A 12,810-nucleotide genomic window follows, 5' to 3' on the forward strand; every position below is an offset into this window, starting at 1 on the left:
TCTCCTGATGGAGAGCTGCTCAGCCCAACAGCCGTGGTGGTACTTGGCTGCTGAGTAAATCACCATTAACTGTACTGAGATCTAGAGCCCCAGCTCAAGTCAAGGCACCTGTCTGCAGTGCTGGCAGTCTGGACCTAAGCCATGTGGCTCAAGCTTTATAGCAATTCGGAGCTTATACTTTAAATGTCAGCTTTATTTTGGAGCTTTTATAAAGGTTGTAAAAGTCATGTATTAACTTAAAAACAAACGGCTCAGAATACATAAAGTACTGTCATAAGAGGCATTATTTTTATGCTTAGCTAAGGAAGGTGTCTCTGCTTCCAGTGAGAAGTTTTACACTGGAGGGTGTCTCCCTGCCTGCTGAGGTGGCCCTTCCCTTTGCAGATCCCTTGTCTACACACCATTACTTTAGGCATTTCAGTATGGCCATGAGGCAGTATTCCTGCCTTCTGCTTCCACTCCTGCTGCAGTGCTTGTCTCTGTTGCAAACGTGGTGCTATTTTCCTGCTTTTCCTGCTTCCTGAGAGAAGACACAGCATGGTCCCACTGTGCTGTTTGACCCGCCCAGTAAGACAGGTCCTGAGATCAGGTCATTTGGTGTGGGAGCCCATGGCCAGGGCATGATATAAACTACTGAATTAGTGATGGAGAGTTGTCTTCCATTACTGCTTTCTGGAGCCATCACATTCTCCTGAATAAGTCCTGTGCTGCAGCCAGGGTCTGTCTCCAATCAGCTGCAGTGTGGGAAGGTTCCTTTCTATTACAAACTGCATCTGAACCTTGGGAGGTTTGGCTTTGTAAGCTAGGTTTAAGTTGCTTCAGTAACTTAGTTCTTTCCTGATACTATTTTAAATCTGAAGAATAAAATCCTTTGCTTAATTGTTTCACTGGAAAGGCAGCACTGACTTGATTAAAGTTTTCTTTAGTAAGTTGTGCTTTTTCTGCTCTACACCTCATGTTTTGTAGTGAAATGCAGAATTTGGCACAGTGACTTCAAAAGAAATTGTGGTTTCAGTAAAGTTGGCCCTAGGTGGACAGCATTTTTTGGCATGCATTCCAGCAAGCTGTGCTTGTGAACTGGAAGGGTGAGGCAGTTTGACCATCTCAGGAGGCAGTGCCCGTGGCCTTTCGAAAGCTGGTGCGTGGTGCTGGTGTCACTTCTTCTCAACTTATAGCTATGGAGGTTATTTTTAGTGTATGTGCCAATGGAAGTGAGAAATTACTGTTTGACAGAATAAAGTACAGTATAAAAAAGGAACAAGCAGAAGGTTTTGGTGCAATCTTTCCTTTGACTCTGTTAGAATCTGCAGAACTTTGGGTTTCACATTTGTCTCTGTGTTACTGCCAGTTTCTGGAACAAGTTTACTTCTCTATGGCTAAGTAGACGTGCTTTTTTACAACCATTGAAATATAAAGCTAGTTTTATCAACCTAACCACCATCCAACCCTGCCTAATCAATACAAAGAGCCTGAGGCTTTGGTTCTATGAATGGTTTCTGCAAACCTTGTCCTTGCAGCAAGCCAGCTGCTCTGAACCAGTGCTCAGGAGCACGTACCACAGTGGGTGGTAAACATGATGCCAGCAGAGCAGCAGGCATGTGGGCAGTCCCAGGGCAGCTTTTGTCATACCAGCTCATAGAGTTCACCTGGCAGAAGCTTGTTCAGGTGTCCACACTTTTTTAATCCAAAGAAGTTCATCCAGACAAACTTCAGCTTTCATTTTCTGTGCTGGAGAAGGTCACCGAGTGTGGGAGGCAATAGCAAAACACAAGCTCTGGCAGTACTGAAGGCTGAAGCAAGGAAAAGGGTCTGTCAGAGGTTGTTTTTAGGGAGCTAGGGCTTGCCAAAGGAATACTTTGACCTTTTTAGAAATGTCCATCTGTCACTAAAGCGCTGTTCATGGAAAGTAAAATGTGATGTGCCTCACTGAAGGAAGCTTGGTTTGCTCATCTGCAAACTTCAGATACAATTGTAAGGCCCCAGTTTCTAGTGTTTAGTCTTGAATTATTTCCAGTGATTTCTTCCATGTTATCTGTGGCAGTCCATAGGCTTCTCTGTGCTTGGTGCAGGCAATACTGCAAATGACAAGAAAATACTATTATGATTCATTTGGCACTTGAAATACCTTGGTGCTTACAGAATTCATGGTAAGGTCCTTAGAAAAGCATCTTGGCCCTGGCAAGCAGTAACTTTCACTTGATATCTTGCTGTTTGGTTCCTGATGGCACTTTCAGTGTTATACAAAATATTCCCTTGTTCAATCTAAAATGTGCCTGATTTTTTATTAGCACAGTATTTTTAGACATTCATTAGGGCAGGCTTTTTTAATAACAGGTGAGTAAGCTAATGCACATTGCCTCCATTTTCACCCTCAGTAAAGATATGCAAAGAAATTGTTTCCTTGGATTGCAACTTTTGTTCTTGTTTTTTTAAAACATTCTGCAAGTCTTGTAGCCAATGTGTAGTTCAGTTTTGGCAGTAGTGAAGCTTCTAGCCTGAACTGATGGTAATGTGAAGCCCTGCTGGCCCAGCACAAGCTGCACTGTTTTAAGAGTGCCAAGCTGTTTGTGAGTATCCCTCATGGACAAGGACAGTGAAAATGCTCTGCAGGAGACTTTGAGGTTTTAAAAAGTACTTTGTATGATTGTTACATACAAATTGAGAGCCAGAACTAGATCAAATCTACAAAAAAACTCAAGTATTTGCTCCTCTGTGTGCTGTATCCCTGCCACTGGGCCTGATCTAGTGTAGGTCCCAGTGGTGCAGACAGGGATCTATGGTTGGAGTCTGTGAAGCAGCTCAAGTGAGCAAAGAACAAATGCACTCTTTGCATGTTTTCAGCTTTGGTTTTCTCCCTGCCTGTGGGTACTGCTAGCAACTGCATATGTCCTTTCTGGCAGCTGGAGGTGGCAGTTTGGCTGGGGTGTCAAGGACAAGCTTTCCCTTAGGGTGATGAGGTGCTGAGGTCTTGCAGACACAATCCTTGCCTCCTGAGAAGGATGGTCTGCCTGCTGCTGGGTGTCTTTTGGAGGCGTCAGCTGCTGTTTCTGACTGAAGATCCCCCAGTTGGCCTTTCTCTGAATGAATGATCCTGCCTATCCCTGGCATATTAGAATGCTGGAAAAGGCATCACCAGACATGTTAGTGGGGAAGCAGAGTTATGGAGTCCACTCCTGAAGTGGATGCTGACAGTAGACCTGATGCTATAGGTCATCTTACTCAGGGTTTTGTTGGGCATCCCATAAACTGCTTTCTGAACTTCTGGCAGGTGTCACAGCTATGCTACAGTGGTCATGTGCTAGTCCAGAGGAAGGGTTGAAAGTCTGGTCCGTTGTGATTGACTGCTGTTATGTCTGGCAGATGTTACTTGTTCCATTAAAAAGAAAGTGTTTTTTTTTTGTTTTGTTTTGTTTTGTTTTTCCCTCCCTCTTAGGTGGAACGTATTGGGTATTCAAGGAGCCTTACTTAGCCTCTTTGTGGAGCCAATTTACTTCTCTAGCATCATCTTGGGGAGTTTATATCATGGGGATCATCTATCCAGAGCCGTATACCAGAGGATAGCAGAGATAGAAGATCTACCACCTCTTTATACACTCAACAGACCTTTACTTAGTGGCAAGTATCTAATGGAGAAGGCGGTGCCGGTAACGAAGCTTGTTCCAGTAGCAATGTGATTTTGCAGTTCTCAAAACCTTGCAAATTATGTACTGTGAGTAAACTGCTTTCTGGTTACAACAGAGAAGTTATGGTCTAAACCTAATATAGATACTTGATCAGAAATACCATAGGAAGGGCCCTTTGTGAGTTAAAAGGTGGAAAGAACTGAACCTTTGGAAGTGGTTACACGTAATTGCTGTCTGAAGTGTGCCCTAGCAATGTGTGAGGCAAGTTCAAGGCCCTGGCTTAGTGAAACCTCTTCCCACCTGTGAAATAGCCTGTCTCACTGTCCCTTCTCTTGCCATTGCAGATATTTGTTGAATGGCCACGTCACTAATCAGTATGCCAAGGTAGACACATGTGGTTCATAATTTCTAGACCAATAACCAACTAAAAACAGATGGAGAGAACATCTCACCTGGCATGGCTTGTATTTCTTTTTGTCATCAATCTGTTGGATGCAGCATTAGCTTCAATTTTCATGGCACCCAACTTGTTTGCATGACCCAATAATCATAATACTTGGATTTCCACTGAGTAGGTTAATGCACAAATGCTGCATTCAGGTCCCATGGCACATCCTTGGGGAATAATTTTAATAGAGTATCAAATACCTCTGGCAGACAGCACCATGGCAAGCCCCAGCCAGTGTAGTTAGTGGTTGTCCTTTGCAGCTGTTGCTGGACATGGAAGTGCTGCTCTTTGGCTTCGTGCTGACCCGAGGCACTGGCAGGCTCAGAGGAATGGCAGCTTTTGAATTAACAGGTCGTGACCTCCCAGTGAGCCACAACTTGCAAAGAAAAGTCCTGAAGGGTCTTAAATTCAAAAACTGGTAGTTGCAGTAAGGATGTGAAGGCTTTGAAACTGGAATCTCATCCTCCCTCTCACTGTGTGCTTTGTTTGGCAGAGCTTGGCTTTTGGCATGTGTCTATTTCCGAGGAGGGGGAAAAGCAGCTCAGTATTTTAAATAACGTTTAAAGTTTGACATGAATTTTTAAAATATATTTAGGGAGGGAGTGGGGAAAAGAGCATATTGAACAAGCAGCATTTCTTTAGATAAGAAAGGTAATTAATAAGGATTCCCTGAACTAGGACATACTAAAATGTTAAGTAACACATCTGTCCTTATATTAGCAAGTAAGTAACAGTTACAACACTCGCAGTAGCAATACTGAATTGTTGTATAGGCACAGCTGCTGATGTATGGGCTGTTTCTGCCTGACTGTGGGGAGTTCTTACCAATTCTTCAAGACAGCAGGTTTGGGATGGAGTGGGAGGAGTTTTTGTTACCCTTTTCACAACACATACCATACCTTGTCTTCCCAAAAATCATCTTTCTGTCATGTTGATATCATTGTTTGCCATGAAATAGCACCAGCTGTTAAAACAGGACTCACTGAGCAGTAGAGAGGACTTAGAAATGTCCTCAGCTGTTGAGTTTCCATGAAAATACATGTCTCAAAAAGCTTGGCTGGGAGGTGGGGTGGAGAATTGTGTTGATGGATTTTCTTCTACTGGTTCAGCCTTCAAAGCCTAGTCTTCTGACCCGTGCTGTTGGGTCTACTGGGGCACCTGCCTGCTCTTTGGCTCACACATTTTACAGCTTATTCTGACCTGGAATAAGCACTGCAGAGACATCTGTCCCCAGATCCTTGTTCCTCCTGGTACCACACACAGCTGTGTGGTTGCGACTCCTTTCTGCCAGAGGGATGAGCAAAAAGAGAGATACCTGCCTTTCCCCACTGTCTCACCTGTGTAGCTGAGACAGTACTGTACAAAGTGTTTTGTTTTTTTCCTCTCATAAAACAACTTTTATGTCTGCAGGGACGATTGCATTAAGTCAAAGTGGGACTTAAAATTTTTTGTTATCTACTGCCGAAATTTGTCTTTTCATCATCTTTCCTTTCTCATAGGAGGTTTTTTACTTACACCTCCTTTTCCCAGCGAGTGAAGTGTGAACATGCAGATCAAAGTAGCTCGTTTTCAGCTGTGGGATGGGGGACACCATTATGTTGGTAGAAAACTCCCTTCTGTGCTGACTCTTGGAAGCCTTTTGGTTGCAGGACCTGGCCTTTCAGGATCCCTTTAGCTGAGGGCATGTCAGCTCTCACTGAGAGAGCCAGCTCACTTGAAGAGAGAATACAGGTTTGAATCATGTGAATTTCTAGAGTAATCTGAAAAGGAATTCATTTCTCCATCAAACAGCATGAGGGTGGTTGCATAAACTAGCCAGGAACAAAGTGCCAGTCTGCAGGGTACTCATTTTTTGGAATTGCTGTGGGACATGGGCACAAAGGAGGTCACCTGGGGTGGAGTTAGGGTGGCAGAGCTCAGCAGAGCAGAGTCCATTCAGAGAACCAGCCCTTGAAAATCCTTGAGAGCAGAAGTCATAAATAAAAGAGAGCCCATTACATATAAAAGACAAGCTCTTCTTCACTGGAGGCAACTAGGCTGAACCAGATTTCATCAGGGCTCTGTCCTTATGGTTCCTGTTGCCGGTAGGTGTGCTCAGGTGCCTCAGGCACAAGGAGCTGGGCTGGTGGCATCTTCTGGGGCTGTGCCCATAAAGCAGATGGCAGGCTGGGCCCCAGCATGCTCTCCTGTCCATGACAGCTACTCAACCAAACCTCCAGCCCTGCAGTAATACCTGCTTTTGTGGACAGTGCCTTTTTTCTGGGTTGTGATTACGCTATTAATACGGGCAAAATTTTTGCTGTTTTGAAGTCTAGTCAGTTGATTGTTTCTTACACTTTAGTTTCTCTAAAGCTTCCCATCTTTTACCAGAGTATTGTCAGAAATTACTTTGTTGGCAGTTTTGACCCGTTCCTCGTGGTGCTGCTGACAGGAATTTCATGTTTGGTTCTTGGATGAGAGCTCCTGGAGTAGTGTCATATCTGTTGATTGTCTTGTCACCAGTGTAAAACTGTCTTAGGTAAGACCAGGAGTGATCCATGCAGCCCAGTGCTCCTTCCCTCAGGTAGTCGGGAGTGAAAAGCAGAGGGAAATACTAAGTCTCTTCAGATACCTCCCAAGATTCACAGCAGTAATCTGCAGGTCAGGAACATCCCAAGTCAGGGTTTGGGAATCCTTAATGGAACTTTATTTAATTCATTAACTTCTGGTTTTGTTTTTTGAACCAGTTTCAACATTTTACTGTCCACAGCTTCCTTTAGTAAGGAGGGCTGTAGGACAGGTAAAGATGTGTGCAATGGGATTTCCTTTCTGCTGACTCTTCCACTTAAGGATCAGCCCTTCCATTCTATGATCATGTTCTTGAGACAAATTGAGACAAATCTCAATTTGAGGTGGATCCTCTGGCATCTTTTCTGTGGAGAAGGGCTCTGCCCTGGGAACCCACCCACCCTCTTTGCAAAACAAATTCATGTTTTGTACAGAAGAAGCCTTCAGCCCCCCTGCAGGAGTGGTTATTATGAGTGTTCATGCCTCAGCACTGCTCTCACTGCAGGCTTCATTTGCATTTTTTATTTCTTTTAAACAAAAAAGAATCCTTCAGCAGAGCCTTTAGAGATTTTTTTGGCTGTTCCCTTGGTACCTTATCCTCCTGTTCACTCTGATGGTTTTTAGCTCTCTATCTCCTTTTGATGCAGCTTTTTTGAGCTCTGTCCTAAAGATCTGTCAAGCTTTATTATTTCTATAAGCAATGGCACAAAGAGCTGTGACCTTTGATTTTGCTTCTTATACCCACTAAAATGATATCCAATAATAAGTTCTGAATAGTGTTCTCTCAATAGCTGAGTTATATCCATTTTTAAAGGAGAATAAAATACTTTATATCCTGGCTTTCTCTCCCATTCCTGGTTTCAGCTTATTGTGTTATGTTCATGTCTAGATTTTGAGAGGGAGGTCATGATCTGCCTGAAGTGTTACCAGATGCTTTGCTTTTGAAGTGACCTTTATCATTCCCTGTCTGTGCTACCCACGATCCACCTTCAGGAACCCCTTGGCCATCTCTCCAGGGTTTGTGCAGATAATTAAGCACTGAGCAGGGTGACATTATTTAAGTCTATTTGAAATTCTGAGTCTGTTGTTTGTTTTCTTTTTTGATGTATTGAGTTCATCCAAATAGCCCAAGGAGTGCAATTGTATAATTGCCATGGAAGGGCAGTGCGTGCTGGGATGTTTAGCTTCCTCCTCTTGAGTTGATTTGTCTCTGTGGGTGCCTGGGATGTTCCAGGTGGCTGAGGAGCTGACAGGGCAGGAGCAAGATGAAGGAGCAAGTCCTGGTTTGCAATAATTGGGGAAATAGATCTGATCACTGTGCTTGGTCACTAGCGTATGGAACCAAGCAAAGATACTAGTATATATAATTAAATAAAAGAATAAATATGACTGACCTGCTTGTGGGCAATCTGTTGGCAATTTCTTAGCCCTCTTGCCTCAGTAGTTTTGGTAAAACCAATTTTTGTTGAAGAGGTTTGCCAGCATGAGTCTGTTTCATGTAAGCTTCAGGAAGGCAGCCTGAATTTATATGCTTTTGGAGACTGGGAGTTGAGATTTGTTTTGTGTGCATCCAGAGTCTACGACTTACTAAGTTGTACAGGTGCAAGCTTTGTGTGGCTTGACTCATGGAGCTGACGTGTTTGCACTTCAGTGGCACAGGACAAGTTGTGTTGTGCAGGATCACCTCCAGCTCTCAGGAGACATGCTGCACATGCTCATTGCCAGCTGCCCAGGAGGGCTGCAGGAGTTGCAGTGAGGACTTTTTGACTCTTGTCTGGTCATAAAGCCTTGTTCTTGCCAGGTCTTCCTCAAGTGTTGCTTGTGTGATGTTCTTGATGGCACCTGCTCAGCAGGGACCACTGTCTGCCCTCCCAGGTTGGTCACTGTGTGCATCCCACATCCCTGCTCACCCGTTTATGGATCAGTTGGGTGAAGATCTGTGGCAACCTGCTGCACTTCAGCTTCTGGATGCATCTCTCCTAAAAGAAATCAGAAAACATCTCTTCAGGAAACTTACGTTGTGATTCTCAGTATTTTTTTCCAGCTTATATTTTAAGGAAATGGGGAACAGTTGGGTTATTTTTTAATATTTACTTATTCACTTCATTACTGATTGTCAGACATGGTGACCAGGTTGACATAAACCAAGCATAAAAACGCAACAGCTTCAAGAAGTTCAGTATGATTGATATTTCAAAATGTATGTTTGTTTATTAAATGAGGAGTGGATTCAGTGAGCAAACTGAATTCCACTGAGGTGTCCAGACCTTGTCAGTCTCCTGCGCTCTCAGTGCTGGGCTCAGAGGTGCCATGAAGGGCCAACTGAGCCAGTCCAGTGCTTGGGTGGCTGAGGGTGGCTTCACTTGGTTAGATTTGGTTTCCAGTATCAGCAAGAAATGCATCCTGCTGCAATGCTTGTGTTCAGTTTATACATATTTGCTAGCTCATATGAAGCGTAGGACCTAGCATCACCTCGGAGTAGATGAGAAATAGTTTCTCAGAGAGAGTTGTTTTAACCTAAAAATGGGATCTTTACTTATCAGAAAGAAAAAAGTGGCCTGTTCCTTTGCTGTCTCCTAGTGAGACAACTGAGACACCTTAGAGTTTTGCCACCCCTGTGATGTCTGCAGGATCAAAACTCATGTGCTCCTCAGCTTTTACTCAAACGCTCCTCAGCTTTTCGTTTTTTACAGCCACGTAGAGTGAGGCAGCAGCTGAAGACTCAAATACCTGCCAGTCTGGCTTTCTGTGGAGGGTGCTGAGGCTGGGGCTCACTTGCTCAAACCTGGATGCTCTCAGTGTCAGTGCCCTGCCTGGGCTAGCCATGCTGTGCCCCTCATGGTCCATTAGGAGAGACTGGGTAGTTTTAATGAAAAGTGCTTGACAGCTACTGACATGTAGGCACCTTCATGCCTTGGTTTAGAAGGCATCCTGCCATCTCCTGCTGCTGCTCTGACCCAGCTCCATTGTTATGAGGGAAAAGGCACATTGGCAGCACTTTTAAATAAGTACAACCTGTCTGAGTAAGACTGCAGCTCCAAGTTGTCAGCTGAAATGGTAGCTGGGTTGAAACATGACCAGAGTTCATAGTCTCACACCCATTTTGGAATGAGGTAAGCAGGACACATCTGCATTTTTGAGCAGTGTGGTAGGGAATTGACTGGAGAGTTACAGCTGCCAAAGCCTTGAAATATCTGCTGTTTCCTACACTCCGCAAGTCCTGCTACTGAGTGGGCTCTGAAAGCAGCAGGAACAGAGCAGCCTTTTTTTCTGCTTCATAATAAGTTGCAGGTTAATAATGACTTCATTCGTTTGCCTTATAAGCAAGGCCAGATCCTCCTGAGATGGATGTGGCAAGGTGCTCATGTTACTGCCCCCTTGGACCCTTACCACAGACCTCTCCACGATGCCCTGCACTGAGGAGACTGATTTCTTACAGCTAGGAAGGACAGGAAGCAGAGAGCACTTTAGCCAGGATGAGAATGAGATGTTGTCCTGGTTTGAGTCAGGATGAAGCCAATTTTCCTTTTACTGATTTTGTTTTTCCTTCAGTGAGCTTTCTTTTAACTAGTAGCAGAGTGTTCCAACTAAGACTGATAATGGTGGAATGTTTCTCTAACTGCTGGGGCTTCAAGGTCACATCTTCACTCTGCCAGCTCAGACACTATAGGGAGATCTCTGACCCCCCCGGAGGAGGCTGAGTGAGACAGACAGCAAAACTGGCCAGAGATCTTCCATTCCATAGAGCTACGTGAGCTCAGAGGAAGCCCAGAGATCACACAAGACAACTTCCTTCCTGCTTCTTCTGCCCTTCTGCTCCATCCATGCCTGGGGAGGACTCTGTCCCTCCCTCCCCATGGACCCCCAGGCTCCAGCTCTCCTGACCCTCCTCACTCTGTGCTCTCTCCGGCAGCTCCGGGAATTTCGGGGCTGTTGCAGCTCAGGAGATGCTGTGGGAGTTGCTGGGGGTGGGGGGAGGCGAGAGGCTTCTGCAGATATCTGAACACATTTGTATGTAATTGTATATATTTTCTTATATCATTAGTGTTTAACTCAAGCTGTGCAGTTTAGTTTTCAATCCAGCCAAGTGTCTCTCTTTTTCTCTCTCTCCTTCCCTACCTGGGTGGGAGGGGAAGGGGATCGCTAGAAGCTACTAGTTAAAAGAAAGCTTGCTGAAGGAAAAACAAAAGCAGTAAAAGGAAAATTGGCTTCATCCTGGCTCAAACCAGGGCAGATGTACAAGGTGGTATCTCTGCGAGTCGGTGGGAAGTCTGGAGGAGAATGTCCTTGGGATGAAAGATCTGCCTGTCAGACTGCTTGGTGCTGTGACTCCAGCAGCTCCTCCGTACCAGGGACTCCCTGGTAAAAAAAAAAATCAAGAGTTAGTATTTGATCTTGTCATTAAGCATCCCTTTTCTTTCAGGTATTAGCAATGCAGAAGCCCGTCAGCCGGGGAAAGCACCAAACTTCAGTGTGAACTGGACAGTAGGAGACACGGGCCTGGAAGTGATTAATGCTACGACGGGCAAAGACGAAATGGGACGAGCGTCTCGGCTGTGCAAACACGCCTTCTACAGCCGCTGGATGCGTGTCCATGCCAAGGTGTGTCTGCAGGGCCCTCCTGCTCCCCTTTCCTCTTCACAAAGTGTCTGTGCACGCTGCTTTTTGTGTCCAGAAGCCACTTCCTGAGCCTTCTTGAAGCTGGGCCTGACGCTGGCTACTGCTCCATGTAGGAATGGAAGAGATCAGTGTGTTTGTTTAGCCTGTTCTTAAATTTGATGATGAAAGGTCCAAAATGTATGCAAGGATCTCATAATCCTTGGTTTATAGCTAAGTAGACAAAGGGTGCTATCTCCTTTGAGCTTGCCTTCTCGTTTTAACTTATTTGCAAGGATCATCTCACTGCAGTTGAACCTGCTGAGGTTTCCCTCTGCCCTCTCAGAAGAAAAAGCTACATTGAAGCAGCTGTCCATGGCTTTCATTGTCTAGATTTCTTCCATGAAGGAAGTCGATAATCCAGTCGATAATCCAGAGAAAGCCAAAGGCAGGCTGGCTGGGGTGGGACCAGTCCTGGGGGTGAGACCAGTCCCAGGGGTGCCTCAGCCCTGGTGCTGCAGAGGGGCTCACTTTGCAGGGGGCAAACGCTGCAGTTGGGTGCAGCGACACTGGGTACAGGGCCATGGTGGCTGGAAGGAGCTTGAACTCTCCAGCCTCTGCCTGGGAATTTGGTTTTGTAGTTCATTACCTTGTTTTAATAACAGTTGTTTTAGTAACTCAGTCACTCTCAAACCGTTTGGCTTACTAGTTTCTTGCTTCTTTCTTCTCTGTAATCCACGCAGCTTTCCTCCAGCTTGCGCTCCAAGATCCTCAAGCCTAACCTGTACCACGAAACCAAGCAAGGAGCCACTGAGTATCAAACTGCCAAAGAGTGCTTGTTTAAAGCATTCCTGAAGGCAGGACTTGGAGCCTGGGTGGAAAAACCCATAGAACAGGATCAGTTTTCTCTCACGGTCTAATTCACAGACTGCACATCACTTTGGAAAGGGAGTCGTTCTGGAAATCCGTGGTGTCCAGCATTGCTTTCTGGCATCTCCACAACCATCAAAACATCTTTTTACTCTTTGGAGTTGTTTATTTTCCTTTGTTTGGTTTTTTTTTTTCAAACTTCATAGTAACTGTTTCTGGTTTGCGTAAGTATTGAAACTCAATGATCTGACACAAAATTGTATATTTTGTTACGGGAAAGTAATTTCTGGTGCATTTCTGGAAATACTTTAACTGTAGGAAACTTGCAGTAAGGCTCTCCTTACAGTATACAATGACTCATTTTTTCTGGGTTAAAATAATTTCTTTTTTTAATTCAATGTCATCAAGTGCATGAAGAAATGAAAGTTTCTCTAGGTTTTACACCACACTTTTAGGAAGTAGCTTAATTTTTTTTTTTAAAGAAAATAGGTGACAAAGCTGATTCTTCTCCTCTGTTTACTTGTTTTTGAACTGCAGGTATTTTTAGCATATAGACCACAGAGCCAGAATGGAGTCTGGACAGCTAGTTTTTCCCCACTTCCTTGCTCTTTAAAACCAGCTGCTGAAAATTTAATGTCTTTGATGTATGTATTTATTAGCCTGTGACCCAGTTTTTAACATGCAGCTTTTGATTCTGTTTTTAAAAATACATTTACCTCCCATTTA

General features: G+C 44.5%; 1 protein-coding gene across 5 annotated transcripts in view; it reads left to right on the plus strand.

The window, feature by feature from the left end:
- Positions 1-12,810, plus strand: part of ADARB1 (adenosine deaminase RNA specific B1) — a 66,755-nt gene extending 53,945 nt beyond the window's left edge. For all 5 annotated transcript variants that reach the window (XM_051623003.1, XM_051623005.1, XM_051623004.1 and 2 more), the window contains 3 exons: positions 3,434-3,615; positions 11,042-11,220; positions 11,958-12,810. In XM_051623003.1, coding sequence (XP_051478963.1) covers positions 3,434-3,615; positions 11,042-11,220; positions 11,958-12,134 — 538 coding nt within the window. In that variant the 3' untranslated portion in view covers positions 12,135-12,810. The remainder of the gene's footprint in view (positions 1-3,433; positions 3,616-11,041; positions 11,221-11,957) is intronic.

This window comes from Apus apus, chromosome 6, assembly GCF_020740795.1.
Source record: "Apus apus isolate bApuApu2 chromosome 6, bApuApu2.pri.cur, whole genome shotgun sequence".
Taxonomy (NCBI): domain Eukaryota; kingdom Metazoa; phylum Chordata; class Aves; order Apodiformes; family Apodidae; genus Apus; species Apus apus.